This window comes from Panthera tigris, chromosome E3, assembly GCF_018350195.1.
Source record: "Panthera tigris isolate Pti1 chromosome E3, P.tigris_Pti1_mat1.1, whole genome shotgun sequence".
In the NCBI taxonomy this organism is placed as follows: Eukaryota; Metazoa; Chordata; class Mammalia; order Carnivora; family Felidae; genus Panthera; species Panthera tigris.
This window is the reverse complement of record NC_056675.1, coordinates 4,719,376-4,742,685: the sequence shown is the minus strand read 5'-3', so window position 1 is coordinate 4,742,685 and position 23,310 is coordinate 4,719,376. Positions and strand designations below refer to the sequence as shown.

Sequence of the window (23,310 nt, the reverse complement as noted above, 5' to 3'; positions counted from 1 at the left end):
GTGTCATCTAATTGAGCGCTAATGAACCACAACTAGTAGCCCGGCCAGGGGCGCCCTGAGACCGCACGCGTCCCCACGGTGGCGCGGGGGTGGGGGGGGGGGGGTGGGGGGGTGAGCAGGAGCCTGGAGCCTGGAGCCGCCCCGCCCCCCTCGGGGCAGCGACAGTCTCGCCACCCCCGCGGGTGCGCGGCCGGGCCCGGAAGGGTTAAGCCCACCGAGCTCGCCGCGGCCTAGAGCGGCGGCGGCGGCGGCGCGGGGGCCGGGGCGCGGGGCGCGCGGGTGGCGGGCGGGGGACAGGATGCGGATGCCGGGGGGACTTCCTGTGCCGGCCCCGCCGCCCCCGCCCCCGGTCCGGCCCGCCGCCCGCCGCCCGCTGCCGGCCGGACGCACGCTCGGGGGGGTGGCGGGCGAGCGAACCGGACCCCCGCGCGGGCCGCCCCCCTGCCCCCCCCCGCCCCCCGGCGCCGGGCACCTGTGGCCGCCGGCCGAACCCGGCCGGACCCGGGCTGCCCCCGGCCCACCCGAGGCCGGTGTCGCCCGGCCCCCGCCGACCTCGGACCGGACCCCCGGCGCCCAGCCTCCTCCCCGCCCCCTTCCCCCGGGACGGGTGCCCGACACCAACTTCTGCTCGCGAACTCCGTTCTGCCCCTTTCTTGGCCCAGGGCGACCTCGGCAGCCCTGACAGCGACAGGCCCGCCGCCGCAGTGCCCAGAAAGGCCCCCGGGTGGCCCGGCGCCTCCCCGGCTCTTTCTGGATGGAGGCGCCTCAGGAAGGAGCCGGCTGACGCCTCGGCCTTGGCTGCGCAGCCCCTGCTGACCATGAACACACCTCCCCTAGTGCAGAGGCCGCGGTGAGGGGCAGGAAATGCTGCGCCAGGTGAGGCCCGTTGGGCGGGACGGCGCGGCGAACCTTCGGGGCGCTTCCAGTCTTTTCGACCGGACCCCCACAGAGACCTGGAGCTGTCCTGTTAGGAGGGGAGGCCGGCTGGATGTGGGGACACCTCTGCAGGGGCCGGGGGTGGGGCGTGGGGCGGGAAGGCCAGTGGAGGGGGGATGCAGGAGAGAGGTGGGGAACCCTCCCGACTTCAGGAGGCCCTGGGCCAGGGCTGGTTCTGTGGGTTGCTGGTGCTCTGGCCTAGGAATGCTGGCCGAACCCCAAGAGCAGCCTAGGAGGCCAGAGACCAGGGAGGCGAACAGGCTTGGCGGGGCTTTGTGGGGGGGGGCAGTGGAACGTGAGGTTTCTCCGTCTTCTCTGCCAACTTCCTCAACTGTCCCTGCTGGGTCTCCAGCTCCCCATCCTAGTGGAGCAGTTGCACCGGCTGCCCCCTAAGGCTGGGGCTGAGTGTGGGCCCCGCAGAATCCCAGAATTCGGGAATGGAGGGACTGCCTCCCTGCGGGGGGCTGAACGGGCCTTGGGGAGCAGAGCTCCGGGCTGCCCTGCGCCTCCCTTCCCCAGCTGTGGCTCCAACTGTCCTCCTTTCCAGCCGGGGGAGGGCCCCTGGCTCTGGAGGCCCGAGGCTGAGGTGGAGGGCTCTCTGGCAGTCAGTGCCACGGGGCTGGGGGCTCACAGCACTCCTGCCCACCTGAACAGCTTCCTTCCTTCCTCTCAGCACAGCTGGCTCCCCGGGGTCTTGGTCTGAGCGCCAGGATGGAGCTGGGGCCAGCGACTGAGACCTTCGTGCTGGAGCTTCGGTGTCTCGAAGATGGGGGCCCGGGGCCCGGCACCCTCTCAGGTGAGGGACTAGCGGGAGGTGGCTCTGACCCAAAGCGGCAAAGCGGGAGACGGTCCTCAGGCCCCGCGGGGGACCTTCTGACAGAGCCCGGCCTGCTGCGGGCGAGAGGGGGCCGCAGGGTGGCGGGCAGCCTGCTGTCCGCAAGGGTGCTCACCTGGGGTTTCGGGGTGCGGGGCTGGGGCAGGCTGCAGCCGCTCACCGCGGCCGAGTTCAGCTGCCTGGAGTGACACTGGCGGGTTCCCCTCAGGGTTTTCCGAGGCGGCTGTATCAGGCTGTGGTTGTGCCTGTGACGGGCTCCCCGACGATGCAGATATTCTCAGGCCATGCCTGGACCCCGGGCATGTGCTGGCTGGGAGCTACTGCTATTTCCCCAGTGGCCAGGTGGCCTCCACTGTCCCCCGACCTGTCCCTGGCTCCAGACTCAAGTTCTCAAGATTGAATTCAGGGGCTCTCTCCCACTGCCCCTTGTACCTCAGGCATTGGACCCCTTGCTTCTCTTTTCTCTGTGGCCTTCTCTGACCTTGTCCACTTTTCCTGACCTCTGCTTCAATCCATCTTCCTCCCCTTTTGCCCAGAGGCAAATATGGCCCTGCAGAACCTTTCAAGATGCCTTCTCCCTCTGGGACACGGTCTGGGGAAACTTTCTATGGTGGTCATGCTCCTGGGGGCCACTTTCCTTCTCTGTGCTTTGAGGGCACTGACTGAGGGCCGGGCCAGGGTTGAACAGCATGAAAAGGACCAAGGCAATTAGAGGGGCTGTGATGGGATGTGTGGCTAAACGACTCTCCTGGCTCAAATATTTAACTGGAAAAAGTCTTGCAAGGGCACGCACATCAGGTGACACTTAATAATATGTTTACTAAAAACATCGTTGTTTAAAATGCTGGTGTTGCCGTAAGAAGCCAGGACTGGCCACACAGCCAAGTGCTGTGCTAGAAACGTGAGGACTCACACAGAAGCACGGTGCTCCTTGCTGCCTCGAGGGGTGGCAGGAGGCTGGAGTGTCTCAGACCTTGACATTGCTGGGGGAACAGGTTTTCATGGCTGTCTTCGCTCACCACACACATACTCCCGACTGGTGTGTGTTTATGCGAAATGCATTCACTTGTCCGTTAGCCTAAGCAAAGGTTATTAGGACTGGTTTTCTGAAAGGAAGTTATTTTCATACAGATATCCCTTGGTTTTATGAAATCAATACAATCCTGGCAAAGTGGCCGGAAAGCAAAATTTTATAACATCGAACCTCTGCTTTCTGTTACAAAACTGAAAATACGAAGCTGTAGGAAGAACAGACGTGGAAATCAGACTCGGAAATGGAGAGAGCCTCTTCGGATTTTCCGTGAACACAGCCTGAATGCTCAAAATGAGAGACAGACACGTGGATATTGTGCAGGAAAGTGAAATGTGACAATGGAGCGACTCTTACGTAGCGGGGCTTCCTCTACACCTGCACAACCCCGGGCCAGACGTTTCCCCCCTGGCATTCTCGCTATGTCCCTGGGAAGGGTTTATCTCCTTTTTCCAGACAGGGAAATTCAGGTTCCCAGAGGTGACATAACTGGCCAGTCACCATGTTGACTTGGGGCTATGGAATTAGTCCTTTCCATTCCTGAGTAATAGTCTCAGACACTTCCAGTCTTCAGGCTGTTTCAAACGGAGCTAGTTGTATCTTTGGTATTGCTAAAGTGTTTGTTAGTTTGCAAACTCATTTTCTAAGTCACAGGGAGAGGGATTTTTCAAGCACCCACCAGGTTCTAGAGGCGATGCCGGGGCCCTTCTGGCTTTGCCCGTGAAGCTGGAAGTGTGGGTATCCCGAAGCTGTCACTGACAAGGCGGGCTCCGTGGCTGCGGGAGGTCGACGGCTGCTAAGCGGTAGAGTTAGGGCCTGAACGGAGGACTTCCCGCTGGGAACTTTGTGCTGTCTCTGACCTTCGGTGACTTTTAGGACCGCTAGTGGTGATACTTCCAGGCGTTATTACTTACGGAGAAGGCAAGTTTTACTTCTGTGAGGTGTGACCCTAACTGAGGTCAGAGTTCAGCACGGGCTTGTGGCTTAGCTGTCCGAGCGGCTTGTACGCGGATTCCCACTGGATGGTGGTGAAGCACGAGAGACTTCTCAGGGAACGGTGCTGGGGAGCCCCAGGCGCCCAGGCTCTTGTCACTGCCAAGATCTAAGCGTGGAGCCTGTGTGGAGGGAGGCGCGGGGGAGAGGTGGAACAGCCAGGGTGCAGAGCGACGTGACCAGCAGTCCTGCGGGCGCATTTCTAAGCCAACCCCACACCTCTGGGCAATTCAGTTCCTGCCACGCTGCCCTTGTCGACCGAGCCGGTGCTTTTGGGTCCCTGATGGGAGCTCACAGTGTGTCCTAGCGTGGCTGTCCATGGGGCCGGGTGAGCGGGGAGGTCCAGGGGGTCTGCACCTGAGAGCTGCCCGTAGATTTTTCTCTCCTGGCTTCCTGCCATTTCCACTACAGGTGGCAGCGGTGGGAGTGAGAGTCAGGAGGAAGAAGAGGCTCAGGAGAACGGCAGCCCACGGCGGCCAACAAGCTCAGCCCCGACGGGGGCCAGTGAAATGGCTGAGGAAGCACAGCAGGGGCAGCCGGAGTTGCAACCACAACAGTCAGAACAGCAACCCGCGCTGCCACAACAGCCACGGCAGGAGCGGCGACCACAAAGCCGATCCCCGGGTCCGCAGCAACAGCGGCGAGCTGACCGAGAATGGCTGCCTCGACAAGAGAAGCACCTGCAGGAAAACCCCCAACCTGGGCCACCTCAGCAGCTGAAACCACAGCTGCCGCCGATGCCGCCGCAGGAACAATCGGAGGAGCAGCAAGTGCCAGAGCAACACCTGTTGCAGCCACAGCAGAAACCGTTACCCCAGCACCGACAGTTACAGAAGCAGTTAAGGCAGCAGGAACCGTGGCAGCAGCAGCAGCAGCAGCAGCAGCAGGGACAGTCCGGGCAGCGGCAGGAGGAGGAACAGTTCCAGCAGCAGCAGCAGCAGGAACTGTTACAGCAGCAGCACCTGCAGCAGCAACAGTTACAGCAGCAGCAGAAGGCGGAACAGTTACAGCAGCAGCGCCTGCAGCAGCAACAGTTGCAGCAGCAGGAACAGTTACAGCCGCAGCAGCAGCAGCAGCAGGAACTGTTACAGCAGCAGCACCTGCAGCAGCAACAGTTACAGCAGCAGCAGCAGCAGCAGGAACTGTTACAGCAGCAGCTGTTGCAGCAGCAACGGTTACAGCAGCAGCAGCAGCAGCCGCCGCCGCAACGGCTGCAGCAACAGGAACAGCTTCAACAGCAGCAGCAGCAGCCCCCTCTGCTGGAGCCAGACGAGGAGGAAGAGGTGGAGCTGGAGCTCCTGCCGGTTGACCCGGGGTCGGATCAGGAACTGGAGAGGCAGCGGCAGGAGCTGGAGAGGCAACAGGAGCAGCGGCAGCTGCAGCTCAAACTGCAGGAGCAGCTGCAGCAGCTGGAGCAGCAGCTGGAGCAGCAGCAGCAGCAGCAGCAGCTGGAGCAGCAGCGGCAGGAGGTGCGGCTGGAGCTGACCCCGGTGGAGCTGGGAGCCCAGCGGCAGGAGGTGCGGCTGGAGCTGACCCCCGTGCAGCCCGAGCTGCAGCTGGAGCTGGTGCCCGCCGCGGGGGGCGGCGGGGCTTCGGCCCCGGGGGCGCCAGCCGCCGTCGTGGTGGCCCCCCCGGGCTACGTGGTGCTGCAGGAGCTCATGGTGCTGCCGGCCGTGGCCGCGCCGGCGGTGGTGGCCATCCCGGGCCCCGCGGGCAGCGCCGCCCTGACCCCGGCCAGGCAGCGGCGGCGGCGGCGCGCCCGGGACCGGCCGACCATCTGCGGGGAGTGCGGCAAGGGCTTCGGCCGCAGCACGGACCTGGTGCGGCACCAGGCCACGCACACGGGCGAGCGGCCGCACCGCTGCGGCGAGTGCGGGAAGGGCTTCTCGCAGCACTCCAACCTGGTGACGCACCAGCGCATCCACACGGGCGAGAAGCCCTACGCCTGCTCCTACTGCGCCAAGCGCTTCAGCGAGAGCTCGGCGCTCGTGCAGCACCAGCGCACGCACACGGGCGAGCGGCCCTACGCCTGCGGCGACTGCGGCAAGCGCTTCAGCGTCTCGTCCAACCTGCTGCGCCACCGGCGCACGCACTCGGGCGAGCGGCCCTACGTCTGCGAGGACTGCGGCGAGCGCTTCCGGCACAAGGTGCAGATCCGCCGCCACGAGCGCCAGCTGCACGGCGCCGGCCGATCGCGGGGCCTGGGCCTGCTCCGCAGCACGCGCGCGGCCACCGGCGGCCCCGCGCGCCCCGAGCAGGCGGCGGGGGCCGCGGACAAGGCGCCGTGACCGTGGGGGGCGGGGAGCCGGGGTCGGCGAGGGCGCAGGTTCCTCCCGCCCTGTCCCGTGGTGTGCGCGCACCTCCCGGAAGCCGGCTGCGGAAGGGCTCCCGGCTCTGTCCCTGGTTAGCTGAGGGTAGGCCACGGTTACGCACGGACCCTCGGAACGGCTCCTCGAGAAAAGCCTCTGGGGCCAAAGGGCACAGGTGTGGCACACCAGGACAGCCGCACAAATTCGTTGTTGGGTACCGGTCCGTGAGGAGTCCGCTAGAGCCCTTCCCCCAGAAAACTGGACTTTCTTGAAGTGACGGCCACAGGAAAAAAAAAAAAAAAAAAAACAAACAAACCTGCCAGTGACACGTGTGACAGTTGGTGACATTTGACACGCATCGAACACTAACCCGGGAGTCGGATACCTGTGGCGAAACGCACACGAATAGGATTTGATCCTGGTGAAAATGACTTCGAGGAAAAGAAATGGGGGAGAAAGGAAAGTTATCTGCACTTTGTAGAAAACCATCAAGGCATTAGATTGTCCTCAATGGCGTTTGCCTTGAAAGTACTTTCTAGAATGAAAGTTCATCAGGGTGGATGTAATCCTGATTAAAATGTTTGTGTTCATAAGCACAGGGTCAGAGTGTCCACTGGGTTAGTGCACAAATGCCAGGAAGCCCTTCTCTGGGCGGAAGGTAAAACCTCCCTCCAGGTTAACCCAGGGTTCCAGCAAGCGGTAGCCCTCCCTGCTGCCAAGTCCCCATGCCCACGGTGGCCTGTCAGTGACCTCTTGAATGGGAGCCCGCGGCTGAAGCAGAGGGCATTCTGGGAATGCTCTCCAAGGTCCAGGGGAGTGTTCCCCCTGGGGAAAGAGCTCCAAGGGAGCCCCACCCTGACCTCCCTGGGATCCAGCCGCTTTAGGCTTCTCAGATGCTGGCCCAGGGACTGAGGCTATGGGCTTGGGGCCCTGAGACCCAGGGGCAGGGTTTTCCTGGGCCCGGCTATGCAGGGGGCTGGCTCGAGAAGACCCTGCCTCGTGGCTGCAGTGGTGGGGATGGCTGTGGGGGTGGGGGGCAGGGGGAGTCAGAGGGAGAAGTTGGGGGACGAAGTTTGGAAGCAACAGAAGTGCTCTCTACGACGTTTACGAAACCATCTGGGGGTCTGTATAGAGCATCGGCGGTGCCCACGCCTGCGGGAAGGCGGACGGTGGAGGCGCCCGGCCCCTTCTGCCCCCAAGTGCTTCCTGCTCTTGACCACCACCTCCCCCCGCTCCCCGTGTGCAGCTGCTTAGATCCCGCACCTCTCTTTGCTCCCTGCTTCTCCTTTACTAACACAGCCTGCTACATTTTACGAATGTGTTGGTAAGTGAGAAACAAAAATTGAAAAATAAATTAAAATGAAGAAATGCATTGTCTCGTCTCTGTTTTCCCTGCCGGATTTTGCATCTGGCCCCCGGTTTCATCTCTACAAAGCATTTTCCTGGTTGCTCTAGAGCAAGGGACGGCTTATTAAGTCCCATGCTCAGCGCCCTCACCCCAGACTCTTCTTTCCAACCTGAACCCCTTGGCCTCGGAGGAGCTGATTCCGTATAACCTTGCTGGGAGGGATGGGAGCCAGAGGACAGACGCTCGGGGAGGCCAGTTTTGGCATCTCCTAAGGACAAGCTTTAAATCAATTCAGAAGTGGCCCGTCTCCCCTCCCTCCGCCTCTGTTTACAGTGAGTGATTTCCTGTCTTTACACCGACAGACCCATTTCCCCGAGTAACCATTCGCTGAGGGGATGGGGCATTAGATCTTTCAACTGGGGCTCTGACCCCTCCGGGGTGAAGGTCTGACTCATCCTGTCAGACGGGCCCCCTCGACCAGCAGAGATGCTGAAGGCAAGGGATCTGCGGGTAAGAGGCATAAGCTAGGGCCTCAAACCCAACCGCGGCATCAGGGGCGATAGGTGATACCCCCAGGTCTCTGTCATCCGTGTTCTTTGCCGAGTCGAATCCACGTGGGGGGTGAGTGGATCTGTGTGAGGCAGGGAGAGGCCTGGGCGGATGTTGATTCTCTGCCCACCTGTCCTTGGGCGGATGGATCTACAGACGTGTGGGCTCTCGCCATCCTGGCTGGCTGGCTTCCCCCACAAGCGCCAGTGGCTCTCCCATCATCCACTGTCTCAGAGAAGGTGAAGTGTCCCCTAAGCCGACTCAGAAGACTTGTGGAAGCCCCGCTCCCTTCCTCACATTTGGACAACGCTGGAGCCCCAGGGGAAGGTGGAAGCTTCCTCGCCTCTGTGGGGCTTTGCCTGAGACCTCTCCTTCCACCCCCCTCCTGTGCTGCTCGCCCGCCACCGGCCTCCCCCGGCCCTCTCCTTGAGTGACCACTGGCACATACCTGCTCTTCTGCAGTCGCCTCTGGGGAACGGAAGACAGGGGCCCTCGTGGGAAGACAGGCCGAGCCTGTTGGTAGGCGGAGGCCATGTCTTGGGAGGGGCCTGGTCGGAGTGCAGGACAGGCAGGCCCCAGGTGTTGAGAGGCATTGCTGAAGAGCTCACAGCCCAGTAGGAGAGGGACACACACCTAAATGGTCACACATGGGGGGTGAGGGGACAGAGCAAGGGACTCCAACATGGGGAGCCAAGTGGCCTCCCAGAAGTCTTGCTGAATCAGCAGGCATTTGCCTGGAGGTGAGGCCTGGAGACACCAGAGGGGGAGGTGGTCAGGATGGAAGTCACACTGCGCGATAGATCAGAGCCAGAGGGGACCTGGTGTGATTAGGAACAGTGAGTCTGGGAATCGCTGGGAGGTAGGTGCTACGGGAGACAGGTGGTGGAATGAGAGAGAGAGCTTAGGGACTGGATTTTGTGGAATCCAATGGCCCCAGACTCCCAGATTCTTCCTGGGTACAGCCTTGACTTCTCCCCAGAACTTTCCAGCATCTCTGTCACCTCTACCTGACTTGTCCATTCCAACAGGCATCTAAGCCCAGCCAAATATACTCCTGGAGAGCCCCATGAGTCAGGCCCTGTCCCCCGGGAGGCCTGCCCACCCCAATCCCTGCCCTCATCACCCGGCTCTCCCCCACCTTGCTTTTGCCACCTAACCACAAGCCAGCCCAGTCCCCAGTCCTCGCTACCGCCCGCCTCCACCCCTACCAGCAGTCTGAGCAGCAGCGAAAGGAATAGACACCCTCCTCGACGCCCCAGGGGGACAGGAGCCATGGCGCCTGAGCCATCTCTCACCCCTGTACTTTTACCTAAAACAAATGTCATGCGCAGATCCTCGTTGGGGGCCATGGGCTGGCCTGGTCCGGAAGCTGCGCTGTCCACCCACCCGCCCTACCCAGAATTCCTAGGGCCCCTGGCTGCCATGCCCACTCCAGCGTCCCCACATCCTGAGCCCCTGTCTGTGGAGCTAGGAAGCCACCCTCAGCTCATCCCCATTCACAGCTCCCAGGGCTGCGTCGCACAGTTGGATTCCTGTGTCAGGAGTGGGGGGGTCCCAGTTGCAGAGACACGTGATACGCCAGGGCCCAGGGCTGTATGTAGCAGGGAGGGAGGCTCATCTCCTCGGCCCTGGCAAGGGCTCCCCTCCACCTGCTACCTGTTATTTCTGCCATGTCCATTGGTTCTTTGACTTGAGTCAGTGGTCGCCATATTCACTTTAGCTGTGCCCTCACTCATTGTGGGAGGCTGCTTTTCAGTGTTGAGATCACTCTTCTTCCCTTCTGTGCTGGCAACCAGGTAGGCCTAAGTCACTTGTGTTGAGAGACATGAAAGGAAAATGCAGAGACATGACCGTTAAGAAAAGAAATTTCTTGGGACACCTGGGTGGCTCCGTCGGTTAAGCCTCTGATTCTTGATTTCACCTCAGGTCATGATCTCACGGTTTGTGAAATCGAGCCCAGAGTTAGGCTCTGCGCTGACAGCAAGGAGCCTGCTTGGGATTCTCTCTCTCCCTCTCTCTTTCTCTCTCTCTCTCTCTCTCTCTCTCTTTGCCCCTCCCCATTGTGCTGTCTCTCTCTCTCTCTCTCTCTCTCTCTCTCTCTCTCTCTCTCAAAATAAATAAACTTAAAAACAAAAAGAAATTTCTTAATGCATGGGAATCTTGTAAAGGGGTCCAGACTCAAGGCTGGCATATCAAGTGAAAAAACACAATGTGAATTTAAAAATAAATAAATAAATAAAATAAAACCTCACAAGATTATCAAGAATACGACTAGTTTTAATTTTTCATATAATGACCTTATCTGCAAGCGTTTGCAAAAGGTAGGGATCAGGTTGTTTTTGTGAGGGAGTCAGTAGAGGGCTCCCTGTCTCCTGTACTTTAGGGACTATTGCTAGACAGAGGGACCCTGGTGTGAAATCCTTCCTGTCCCTTTGTGATGTGTTAGTTACAGTCACAACAGTACAGCAGCGTGTCATTTTGCGTTTTTAACAATTAGGTAAATATCTCTTTGGACTGACCCTTGGGCTATATCTGTGCTATATCAAGAGCTGGAAAGAGAATTCTAAGCCCAGAAGTCCCTAAAATGGAAAATCTCCAGGGAATATGATAACATCAAATGTATAAAACAGAACAGAGCCTGATGATGATTCTCGGTCTTTGCCTCCTTTGAGTCAGGCATCTTTTACGAAATAGTGATGTTCCTCCAGGGAGGACTTGGGGATTGGAATTCCGGCCACCAATTGCTATGTGACAACTTTCCTTGCCTGTAAGATGAGAGCCAGAGTGTCTATGGTTCTGAGCTATTGTGTGTCCAATACAATAGGTGAGATAATATGTGCAAACAGGCGCAGTGCATGTTAGCCCCCTGGAATATGTTGCCTCTAAAGCAAGGAAGATTTGGGGCATCTGGGTGGCTCAGTCTGGCTTCAGCTCAGGTCATGATCTTATGGTTCAGGAGTTCAAGCCCTGTGTCGGACTCTGTGCTGACAGCTCAGAGCCTGGAGTCTGTTTTGGATTCTGTGTCGTTCTCTCTCTCTCTTCCCCTCCCCTGCTCGCTCACTGTCTCTGTCTCTGTCTCTCAAAAATAAATAAATATTAATTTTTTTTTTAAATAAAGCAAGGAAGATTTGAATGCAAGCTCTTCTCTGGTTGGACGTTCTGTGAGATAAGGCTTTCTAATATTTCAATGTTAAAAAATTTAGACATTGTAGAAATAAAGATTGTGAGGCCCCCAGATGGTAGAAGGGCCTAGTTATGCCCTTAGGATCCTTCCCTGCAGGTGGGATGTGGTAGGGTCCCAGCCAACTCCATCGCAGCCTATAACATTAGTCCCCACATAGGCATCTCTCTCAGACCTGAGAACCCATTGGTCTCCGAGATTTGGAGCACCAACTACCTGGAGGCATTGAGACACAAACCCAGGAGCCCTTCTGGATGTCCCCTGCTTTTCCTAATGCCCTCTGCTTCAGTTAACTATTGTGCAATATTCCACCCCGAAACAGTGGCTAAAAACAAAAGATGCTTTGTTATTTCTCACAGTTCGCAGGTTGCCTGGGCTCAGCTGGGTGGCTCTTCTGTTCTGTATGATGACATCTGATGGCCCAGTGGGGCTGAGGCACAGGTTCATCATGAGGCTGGTGGTTGATACTGGTGATCAGCTGGGAGCTCAGTCGGGCTGTCCCCTGGAGCACCTACACATAACCTCTCCATGTGACCTGGTGTCTCTCAGCAGAGGGTCTGGGTCCCAAGAGACCAGAGCTTGGGATCTACTAGGCTTCTTATTATGGAGCTTAGAAGTTGTGCAATGTTATTTATTGCAGATACCACTCATCAGACCAAGTCTCAATCCCCGCCCAGGTCAAGGGGAAGGAAATAGGTCCTGCCTCACCATGGGAAGGGCTACAAACAATTTCCAGCCATCTTTTATCTCCCATACACTCGTTTAATTGTGCACCAAGTTTTGCTTTGAAATTAAGGCCCCAATTTTCATCCCAACTCCCTCCTGGCTTCTTCAGTATTCAAGAATCATTGATAGTTGTGCTAAAAGCAATAACCACAGGCCTCTGCTTCTCTGTGGGTATCTGGGGTCCTTGTCCCACGGCCGCTCCGGTGGGTCAGGCCACGCTTCTCACCTCTGTCTGCCACCCATGTGCTGGAACTGCTCATCCACTGATGGGTCCTTCTGGTTGTCTTTGTCCTTGTGGATGTTTATCCTTTCCCCCTCTTCAGGGGCATTCTGGGAGGGAAATGTTATAAATGCATGACGTCAGTTCCCTGTGTTCAATCGGACATACCTGCCTTCAGCTTCTGGCCCCTTCCAATCCATCTTCTCAAACATTGTTGTGACGATGGTCCTAAAATGCTAATCCAATGTTTCCCCCTCTGGTTAAGCCCAGTCTGTGGCCCCTGGACCAATGCTTTGTGACACATGTTTGCCATATGGACCTACAACACGTACTACCAATTACTTAGCAATTTTCTTTAAATCTGATCACTACGTATTTAAAGATTTTATTTTTAAGTAATCTATACACCCAATGTGGGGCTTGAAGTCATAACCCCAAGATCAAGAGTTGCATTCTCTACCAACTGAGCCAGCTAGGAATCCCAAATCTGGTCACTTTTTAGCTGAAATAAATTTATTTTATTTTATTTTAAAGTTTGTTTGTTTGTTTGTTTATTTAGGAGAGGCAGAGAGAAGGAGAGAGAGAATCCCAAGTAGGCTCCACACTGTCAGCACAGAGCCTGATGTGGGGCTTGAACTCACGAACTGTGAGATCATGACCTGAGCAGAAACCAAGAGTCGAAGGCATAACTGACTGAGCCACCCAGGTGCCCCAAAATAAATTTATTTTAAAGTGACTATTGATATCGTTGGATTAATAGCTACTACATTCACTACTGTTTTCTATGTTTTGCCTTTGTTCTTTGAATCTTTTTTGTTTTCCACTCTTTTTCTGCACTCACTGGTGTTACTTAAGCATTTTGTGTTATTTCATTATTTCTCCTCTTTTGGTATATCAGATATACTTAAAAAAATTTTAATGGGTGCCCTGACTTTACAATATAGGCCCATCCAGGTCTATTTTCTTTTTTAACGTATTTTTTAATGTTTATTTATTTTAGTGAGAGAGAGGCAGAGCACAAGCCATGGGATGGGGCAGAGAGACAGGGAGACACAGAATCTGAAGCAGGTGCCAGGCTCCAAGCTGTCAGCACAGCCCAGTGCAGGGCTTGAACTCACAAACGGTAAGATCATGAACTGAGCTGGCATCGGATGCTTAACTGATTGAGCCATTCAGGTGTCCCTCCTTTTGATACTTTCTTAGTTTACACCTGTCTGCTGACATTACTCATCTGTTTTTTAATGTTGGCTACTTTTTCCATTATTGTCCTTAACATATTCACCATAGTTGTCTTAAATTTCTATCCTGATTATTCTAACCTCTCTACTGTATTTGGATCTGCTTCTTCAAACTGTGCTTTTGTTTTGTAGTATGCCTTGTAATTTTGCTGTTGTTGTTGAGAAGTGAACATGATGTCCTAGGTAAAAGGAACTGAGTTAAGTAGGTCTTTGGTGTGAGGCTTTATGCTTAGCTGGCTAGGAGCCAGGCTTTTTTTACTGTTGCCATTGCTGTAGGGGTTAGAGGAGAAAATTTCCTCTGGTCTCCTTGTTTTGTCTCCCCTGTTGTCTTTGGATTTTTCTGGAGACTTCATTCATTTATTTATTTACTTACTTACTAAAAATTTTTTTTGAACATTTATTCATTTTTGAGAGATAGAGAGACAGATCGTGAGCAGGGGAGGGGCAGAAAGAGATGGAGACACAGAATCTGAAGCAGGCTCCAGGCTCTGAGCTGTTAGCACAGAGCCCGAGGTGGGACTGGAACCCAAGGAACCAAACTGTGAGATCATGACCTGAACCTGATGCTCAACTGATTGAGCCACCCAGGCACCCCCTAGAAACTTCTTTTAATTTTTTTTAATGTTTATTTATTTTTGAGAGAGAGGGAAAGACAGATCGTGAGCAGGGGAGGGGCAGAAAGAGATGGAGACACAGAATCCAAAGCAGGCTCCAGGCTCTGAGCTGTCAGCACAGAGCCCGATGTGGGACTGGAACCCAAGGAACCAAACTGTGAGATCATGACCTGAACCTGATGCTCAACTGATTGAGCCACCCAGGCACCCCCTAGAAACTTCTTTTAATTTTTTTTAATGTTTATTTATTTTTGAGAGAGAGGGAGAGACAGAGCGTGAGCAGGGGAGGGGCAGAGAGACAGGGAGACACAGAATCCAAAGCAGGCTCCAGGCTCTGAGCTGTCAGCACAGAGCCTGACACGGGGCTCGAACTCACAAACCGTGAGATCGTGACCTGAGCCTAAGTCGGACACTCAGCCGACTGAGCCACCCAGGTGCCCCCTAGAGACTTCTTCTAGAATAAGGTCTGAGACATGTGGGTTCTCCGTTGTGTTCCCAAGTTATCATAGAGAATCTCTACTGATGTGAAGGTGCGGTGTCAGGGGGAGGAAGTGTTCTATATCCTGACCATTAGGTCGCAGGCTTGTAGTGAACCTGTGCCTGCAGGCTATGAACTTGACAAATCTCTCTCAGGTTCCCTCTCCTGGAATACAAAGGCTAGAGGAGGCTGGAGTTGGGTATTTTCCTCTTCCACTTGTTTGCTTAGGCTCTAGTAAAATAGTTTCCCTCAAGAGCAGACTCTGTTAAGAAGAACAGAATGCAAGGCACCTGCATGGCTCTGTCAGTTAGGCACCTGACTTCGGCTCAGGCCATGATCTCACAGTCTGTGAGTTCAAGCCCCGCATTAGGCTCCGCGCTGATGGTACAGAACCTGCTTGGGATTCTCTCTCCTTCCCTCTCTCTCTGTCCCTTCTGTGCTCTCTCTCTCTCTCTCTCTCTCTCTGTCAGAAACGCCCCAAAAAACCCAAAACAAACAAACAACAACAATAACAAAACACGGCGCTCTGGATGTATTTAAAAACACCTCCACAGCTCCAGGTGGGTCAGCTCATTGAGAGTCCAACTCTTGATTTCGGCTCAGGTCATGATCCCAGGGTCGTGGGATCCAGCCCTGCCTCGGGTTCCTCGCTGAGCCTGGAGCCTGCTTGAGATTCTCTGTCTCCTGCCCCTCTCCCCCACTCCCTCTCTCTCTCTGAAAGAAAAAAAGTAAGACTAAATAAAATGAGAATAAGTAAGCCCTCCCGGACCGTGAGATCATGACTTGAGCTGAAGTCGGACGCTTAACCGACTGAGCTACCCAGGCGCCCCAAAGCTTATCTTCTAAGAGGACCACCACCCCCCCCTTCCACCCCCATCCCCCGGGCGGAGGTTTTAAGCATCAGCTGAGCCCTCTTGAGCTTCTAACCATTGATCACGAAGAGTTTAAGTCTCCCTGTCCAGGCGCTGGCTCCAGGGCCGTTTCTGCTCCTGGAAGCTGTGATTTTCTGTGTCTGCCGTCTGTCTCTCTGATTTTAGGGGCAGCAGTTTGAGCTTTGACCTTGATTCTCTGAAGGATCTGAGAAGGATCGTTGATTTCCACTTTTTTTCTTGTTGTGAGGACAGAGCAGTGGCCTGCAAGCCCCTTACAGGCTGGCCCGGAACCCGGAAGTGCGGGTAGTGTATTTTAAAAAGATGAACACCGCAGGCTGAAAGCCGCGTCAATTTGACACCAGTGGAAAGCAGCCGTCAACATAAACAGTGCTGTCACCTTCAGGGGAGACCCCGGTGCCCGGCGGAAGCTCTGAACGCGAGGCCTGCTCTGTCCTTGTTGAAAGGGCGGCGAGCAAGTGCGGGATCCGTGTTGGAGGCCTGCAGCCCGCAGAGAGAACTTCTCGATGCCATCAGAGGACGCGGAGAAGCCGAAGCCGTGGGAAGAGCCACCAGGTAACAACTGCCCAGAACAGATGCGCAGTTACGGGAGGTCCTTCCCCAGCACCCCCTTAAACCACCTCTGTCCCGCGTGACCTACAGGAGCCATGTGAATCCCTTACCTCAGAGCAAAAGGCTTTTCACATTCTCTTTGGCCTTTTAAAAAAATCTTTGAGGCTTCTTTCTACCACATTCGGCCAGGCCCTGAAACTTAACTTACCTTCCCAATTTACTCTCAACTTATCTTCGTGTTTTAGGAATACGTAAACGATCAGTGGTGCAATAAATAAATATGTAAAGACAAATCAAATCTGAACAACGCCGTGTAACCTGTGCACTGATGGTTTCTGCCTCTTGCCCCAGCAGCGTGGCTTCAGAGGCTGCTGAGTGGCTCGGTCAGGGCAGGGGAGGGGAGGAACGGGTGGGTGTGGGCGTGGTGAGGGGAGGTTGTCCACGGCCTTGGGGAGCTGCTGGAGGAGCCCTGGACCCGAGGACAGTAACACCTTGGTTTGCATACACTGTTGCTTTGGCGGCCTTTCCCGTTACTCATGGCTGAACTCAATCTGGGACAGATTTCCCCAATCCCCCTGGAGAAGTAACTAATTTGTTTAAAAAGAGAGAGAGAGAGAGAGAGACAGAGCATGAGTGGGGGAGGGGCAGAGAGAGGGAGACAGAATCCGAAGCAGGCTCCAGGCTCCAAGCTGTCAGCACAGAGCCTGACGCAGGGCTCGAATTCACAGACTATATGAGATCATGACCTGAGCCGAAGTTGGACGCCACCCAGGTGCCCCAGAAGTCACTCCCTTAAAAACACATAATAAATGCAAGAAATCAAGTGGTGTCTCTCAAATCATATAGACTTTGGCATTAAAACAGCTTCCGTGTCACTGTTACGCATCTGTGACAGTTTGGGTGCCTGGAAAGATGTAGTCATGAAATCCAGTTTACCAGCGGCCCTCCAAGGGGACGATGGCCTTGAGGAGGCTGTCAGCACCCCCTGTGATTGTCATGAGACTCGTTCTGTGTGTCAGCCTTCCTGTGGCTCACCAGCAGGGGCACAGGCATGCGGGTGCATTTGGAATTCTGTGAGGTCCACAGGTGCTTGGGGCAGGTGCCACCTCTGAACAGACCCACCTATATGCATGCCACTGCCTTCAGGGACTTGTCTGGGCACAGTTCACTCCCACTGGGCTCTCAGGACATGCCCAAGTGTCTCCCCCTGCGGGAAGCCCTCCTGGGTTCCTCCTGGCAAGGAGCCTGGAACAGAGGGGTGCTGACCAAAGTTCCCACCCAACCCCCACATGCCCAGTGTGGGGAGAGAGCACAAGTGCCACCACTAAAAAGAACCAGAGCTGGACGACAGTTAAAGCAGTAAAACCAGCTTTTATTCAGGGCCCAATGCAATAGGGGAAAAGAGACCTCAGAATAGCACTGGACCAGAATCTGGTTTTAGCAAGGAGGAGGGAAGACTTCACAGCCAAGGAGGGGCTAGGGGGAAGCTGGTGGGCGGAAATTTACGAAGACGGAAGAAACATCAAGGGTGAGGATTCTGGCTAAACTGACGTGACCGGATTTTTCTAAAACTGGGTGACACAGACAGACACGGAAGCTGGAAGTCAGGGCCTGAGCTGAACTCCCACTAAAAGTTTGGTCAAGGAAAGCATCTGTCACCCCCCTCTGCCCTGTCTGTCTGTGGTCTAGACCCCACCCTTGCCTGTTCCTTTCTGCTGTGTTGCAGGGGCCTGGATTCAACCCTCTGCCCCTGTTAAGTGGACACTCTTGTCTTCTCTGCCTGCTCCCCCTTTCTGCCCTCCCGGCTGGCCTCAGCACTCTCTAGGTGGGAGGCTAGAAGAGACTCAGAGGACCGACTGGGCAGGAGTGGCATCTGGGGTGGGGGTTGGAGCTGGGGTGGGGAGGGGCTCCCTCTGGAAGGATGATGGGCAGAGTCCTTTATAGTTGGTGTCAAGGATCATTAAAGAACCAGGGAATGTTCCCAGACTGATGGGCTTCCTCCCACACAGCAGAAATCCCTATTTCCACGGCTGGACTCTATCACCTTGTGCTATGAACTAAATAAACATTTGTGTCCCCCACCTCAACACCCCCCCACCCCCACCTCGACTCGTATGTTGAAACCTAATGCCCAATGTGATGACATTAGGAGGCAGGGCCTTTGGGCGGTAACTAGGTCTTACGGGTGGGGCCCTAACAGGATTAGTGCCCTTATTTAAAAAAATTTTTTCTAATGTTTATTTATTTTTGAAGGGTGCCTGGGTGGCTCAGTTGGTTAAGCATCTGACTCTTGATTTTGGCTCAGCTCATGATCGCTCGGTTTGTGAGTTCAAGCCCCGCACTGAGCTCTGCACTGACAGTGCGGAGCCTGCTTGGAATTCTCTCTCTCCTCCTCTCTCTCAGAATAAATAAATAAACTTAAAAAAATATTTATTTTGAGAGAGAGAGGGACAGAGCACAAGTGGAGGAGGGGCGGAGAGAGAGGGAGACACAGAATCCAAAACAGGCTCCAGGCTCTGAGACGTCAGCACAGAGCCCGATGCGGAGCTTGAACCCACGAACCTCGAGGTCATGACCTGAGCCAAAGTCAGATGCTTAACTGACTGTGCCACCCAGGCGCCCCTGGATTAGTGCCCTTATAAAAGGGTCCTCAGAGACCTTCCTTGCCCCTTCCACTGAAGAAGGACACAGCCAGGGTGCCGGTTATGAACTAGGAAGCAGGTTCTCACCAGACACTGACTCTGCCAACGCCTTGATCTTGAACTTCCAGCTCCCAGAACTGTGAGAAATAAATGTTGTTTCAGCCCCCTGGTCTGTCGTATCTTTGTTATAAGAGCTCAAATAGACTAAGACACTGTGTGGACCCCTGCCGTGGCCCCGCATCCATCCTGGTAAGTCGTGACCCACCTCCGCCTGCTGCCTTCGGTGGCTGCGTGCCTCCATGCAGGCCCTACCAAGGTATGAGTCTCCAGCCGCAGGACGGCCCCCATCCCCCCACTGGCCCCAAACTCCCCACCTCCTCTTGCTCGGGTCGGGTCTCGCCTGTCCCACTGCCTCCCGGCTTCTGGCCGCCTTCCAAGCTTGGCTGAAATGCCACCTGTCCCACCTCCACTTCCCCCAGCACCTGGCCCGTGGCTCGCAGGCTGCACCTCATAGTTGTGACTTGCTCTCCTCTGCGCCTGGAGACTCTGTGTCCCTTACTTCTGTCCCGGAGACCAGTGCAGGTGGCATGGTTCCGGAGAAGCTCAAGCCGAGGGTAGCCCGACGTGTCTGGGAGGGGCTGCTGCTTCCCTGTGCCCAGCTCACCTCCACCAGCCCCTTCCCAGTGACAGCAGGTCAGCCGCTGGTTGGGCTGAGTGGGAACGTCCCATTTGGGTCTCTGCTACTCTGTTCTTGCTGCTTCCTACTCTTCCAGGGTGCAGGTGCACAGGCCTAGGCAGGCCTTACCCCGGGACGTACTGCCAGCCACCTCTCCCCTCTTTCCTTCCGGCTTTATAAGCAGCTGGGCGGAGGGTGGACCGGCCCCTGATGCAGGCCTGCTTGCTCTCCCGATCCCCGTACCTCTGCAGGCTGACTCACGCTGGCAGAGGCCTTTAGCGGAACTGGGTTCCTTCCTCGGAGGTTCCTTCTATTTCCCGTCAGCTGCCCCTCGCAGACAACTCGCAGGACTTGGGCACGTGTAGACCCCAGCCCATCTTGTCAAAAATGACACCAAGTCTCTCTCGGTTCCCAATTACCTCTGGTATGGAATAGTGACGCCTTGTTTGCATTTATACTTGTTCGTGAGGGTCCTCTGTCGCTCCCAGGCGGGATTGCAATTCCGAGTTTTGAGAACCCAGCAGTAAATGCAAATGGACCTAACTGGCATCTCCGCGCGGGTGGGGACAGCCCCTTAGCGGAGTCCGGGCACGCTTTAAGCTCTCGCTGGCCCCCACCCCTGCTCATCTCTCCCCACTCAGCCCTGGCACCTCCCGTCAGCTTTCACGGCTCAATCCGAGGCCCTAACTCTTGGGGCCTGTTGAACCAGGGGCCCGAGTGAAGGCTCCGTCTCCTTGCCCTCCCCACCACCTAGACGGCTGGGCCTGAGTGCTTCAGAGAACAGGCATGAGCACTGGGCCCTGCACTCAGCCGTGTGCGGGTGCGGGTGTGCGAGGGAACACCCCATCAGGAATCCCCGCTGAGAATAACAGAAAAGCAGGGGTGGAAAAACCGTTGGCCTCAGAGCGGTGGTGCCATGGAGGACCCGAGAACCCACAGGAAGAGGCGGCCAGAGAAGGGCAGGGGCCAGGACTTGACCAGGACTGTGAGTTCATGAAACCCAAGCGGCTTTCAAACATCACTGTGCGATGGAGTAAAGGGGAGAGGAGGCAGGGAATCAAGACCGGAGCCTGGGGGTCTGGCTCTCCGGCACCCCTGTGGGGAGAGGCCCGCCTGGCAGGGGCCCCGCCCTAGGTCGTGCCCAGGTTCCGTGCCTACAGGCCCTGGGGCAGCCAGCTCCAAACCCCGGCAGCTCTGGGCTTAGGTGGCTGGAAGGGTCAAGGCCAGGTGACTTCAGGACATGAAGAGGCCCAAGCGTGACCTGTTTGGGACAGCCTAGCACTGCTCCTGAGTAGGCACAAAGATGACGCGGGGCCCAGAGGAGGGTCATCTGCAGAGGCGTGGCCAGTCTGAGGCGGCTGGCAAGGCCCCCGAGCACCCAGTCTGGATCCAGTGGAGAGCTGAGCTGGAAGCAACCAGATCAGGCGGGGTCGTAAGAGCAGGGGGTTCTATTTATCTGACTATAAAGTAAGGCTCCCATCAAGGAGCTTAGCTTTTAGTCTCACAGAATAGCGGGCGGTCTGCCTGAGCACACCTTGCTTCTGAAGCCACAGGTGTGGGGCAGAGGGGGAACACCCTGGGGGGAGCGTCCCAAGCCCAACTTTGACCTCAGACGCGCCGGCTGGGTGGTGGACTGTGGGGCCTTTGTGTGGCTGCACCACTTGGTGTCCTGGGCCGGACAAGCTTTGAGGGACTCTGCCCATCACAGGGCAGGAGGAAGGAGAGGCTCCTGGGGGTGGGGGGGAGACAGAGCCTCAGAGAGGGGAGGGAACAGAGAGGCCCCGGGGGGTGGGGGGGGGCAGCAGAGACTCAGGCAGAGCCTGCTGAGTGGGGAGAGTCTGGTGGACTCCATGCCTTTGAAAATCTCTTCAGAGAAGGGAGGGGAAGAAATCAGGTCTTGGTTTAGGCCTCAGGTGAGGGGACAGGCCAAGAAAAGTTCTGAGCAGATGCTGAGGTGATACCCGTCCCTGCCTGACAAGGGGGGGGGGGTCCTAAGGCAGGGATGGAGCTGTTGGGTCTGTTTTAGCCCCCCCACTCTACCCCCATATGCTTTCTGCCCAGCTTTGGGCATCGAACTGTGGCTGCGGTCCCAGGGCCCCCCTTGCACCCCCACAGTATAAGTGGATTTGGCCAATGGGCAGTGCTGGTGGGAAGGGTGGAGTATTCTCCCGCCTCGTCACAGGTGCTGCTCCCACTGGGTGGCCTCATTTGCACTTTCTCCAGCTCTCCACGGGCCGGGGAGACACCATCCCTCCCTGCCACCCCCCCCCCCCCATGTAGGTCCAGGTGCCAGTCTCTGGGCCTCCATTCCCGCTGCTTCTCTTTCCCCGGCCTCCACTGCTCCTGCTCCTTAACCTACATTCAGAGCCTCTCATTGGGACCACCTGGGGGGGGGGGTAGAGTCTACGCTGGGGGTCCAGGGCTCCAAAGGACCAGACGGGAGGTGCCGTGTAGAAGCAGGGGCTGCTGGTCACTTCTCAGGGCCCCCTAACAGGTGCCCTGTAAGCCACGGCCTGTGCGTTGGGAGAACTTCTGATTTTTTCCATCTTCTTACAAGAGACTTCCCGTTTTTAAGTGTTATATTAATTTGAAAACATTTTTAAGCCACCAGGAGCTAAAGCCAGTCATGATGAGGAGTTAGGGTGGGCAGCTGGTGCTCTGGGCTCCAGAAGGCAAGAGTTGGGGTTGGGGGGCTGCACCCCTCCCCTCTTCAGGACACAGGTTTGAGTCCTCTGTAAGCCTGACAAGCTCACCAGCCAGGGGCTGAGGTTTTGGAGGGGAGAAGCTGGTGTTTCAGACAGGTTTGAACCTTCCCGAAGCCCAGTTAGGTTGCTGCTCTGTCTGGTGGGTCCCAGGCTGAGGGACCGCTACAGAAAATATAAGAATAATGGTACCTGTGGGGTGGGAGGTAGGGAAGGAGCCGGGCCACACCATTCCTGACTGGGGGTGTGGAGCCAGGCTGAAAAGGGCCTGGACCTCTGTGGGCACAAGAGCTCCGACCCCAGCCTCGCCCCTGGGGGTGGATGCAGACAGGTTTGGGAGAGGACTGCAGGTGGACCCTGAGTCCAGCGGCCTCACCTTCTCACAGCTCCTACGGCCACCTATTGTTTGTACCTCCCTCTGCTTGGTAGACCCTTCCGTGCTCAGAGGCTGGCCCTCTTCTGGTACTGATTTCAAGTCCTTCCACGCAAGGGCTCCAATGCAAGGATTGCAATGCATTCATTCAGCTGCCCTGGCCCCCCCGCACCTTCAGTCCTCATCGTCATCCGTTCTGGATAAAACCCCTACCTTTAGCAGCACTGGTCCTACAGGCACTAGTGGTCCCACAAAGCAGTGCTCGTGAGCAGTGGACACCCGGCCCACCTGCTACAGTCCCTCTTGTCCATCACCTGCAAGGGAGCGCCCCTACCATCGTCTGGTGTCATGGCACGCCAGCTGGATGGATGGCCTCCGCGAGGCTCCTCCATAGGTCATGGCCTGTCTCCACCGGCTCCGGACCTAGAGAGGGTCCCAAGGTTGGGGTGGGATGAACTCCGGTCTGGCACTCAGTAGTCATTCCCGAATCTTGGTTGAATTAGCAATCCCTACTGGGCTTGGGGAGGGAGTAGGCTCGCAGGTGAGAAGGATGTCACCGGTGACTCCAGGGAGAGGGCGGGGTTCGGGTGTCCAGGGGCTGGGGTCGAGGTCTCAGAGTTGGGGCTCATGGGGTGTCTGGGGGTGGGGTCTGGGCCTCGGATCTGGGCAGGGGGCGCTGAGGTTCCCAGGACTGGGGGCCCTATCTCCGGTCGGGGCAAAGGGCGCTGGGGTGTCTAGGGGTGGGATGGGGTCTCCGGGCAGGAGTCGCTGGAGTTCCCAGGGGTGGGGCTGGGGTCTCCAGGGATTGGGTCGGGGTCGCGGGATGAGGGCACCGGGATCCCCAGGGGTGGGGCCGGGCACCAGGGCCCAGAGCGCCCTCCCGCGCACGAGCGGCACCTCCTCTCCCTCCACGCACGCCCCCTCCGGGAGCCGCGCTCGACCCCGCGTGACCGGAAGTGGCCCCCCGTGGGCGCGGGCGGGGCGGGGCCCGGCGGCAGCACTTCCGGTGCCCACGCGC

At 56.8% G+C, this 23,310-nt stretch overlaps 1 protein-coding gene across 2 annotated transcripts; it reads left to right on the top strand.

Annotated features, from left to right (window-relative positions):
• The first annotated feature begins 533 nt into the window (after positions 1 to 533).
• On the top strand, positions 534 to 6,417 carry ZNF853 (zinc finger protein 853). Of its 2 annotated transcripts, none has more exons than XM_042972091.1 (3): positions 534 to 876; positions 1,615 to 1,732; positions 4,206 to 6,417. In XM_042972091.1, exons 1-3 carry the CDS (start codon positions 865 to 867, stop codon positions 6,080 to 6,082), a joined length of 2,007 nt encoding a protein of 668 aa, XP_042828025.1. In that variant the 5' UTR covers positions 534 to 864; the 3' UTR covers positions 6,083 to 6,417. The 2 variants fall into 2 exon arrangements, with proteins under 2 accessions (XP_042828025.1, XP_042828026.1); XM_042972092.1 differs by having other exon boundaries at positions 1,610 to 1,732.
• The last annotated feature ends 16,893 nt before the right edge of the window (positions 6,418 to 23,310 follow it).

Excerpts from the sequence above, each read along its gene's own strand:
- ZNF853 (XM_042972091.1), top strand. Across the intron at positions 1,733-4,205 it reads GGGGCCCGGCACCCTCTCAG|GTGGCAGCGGTGGGAGTGAG; the intron begins GTGAGGGACTAG and ends TTTCCACTACAG.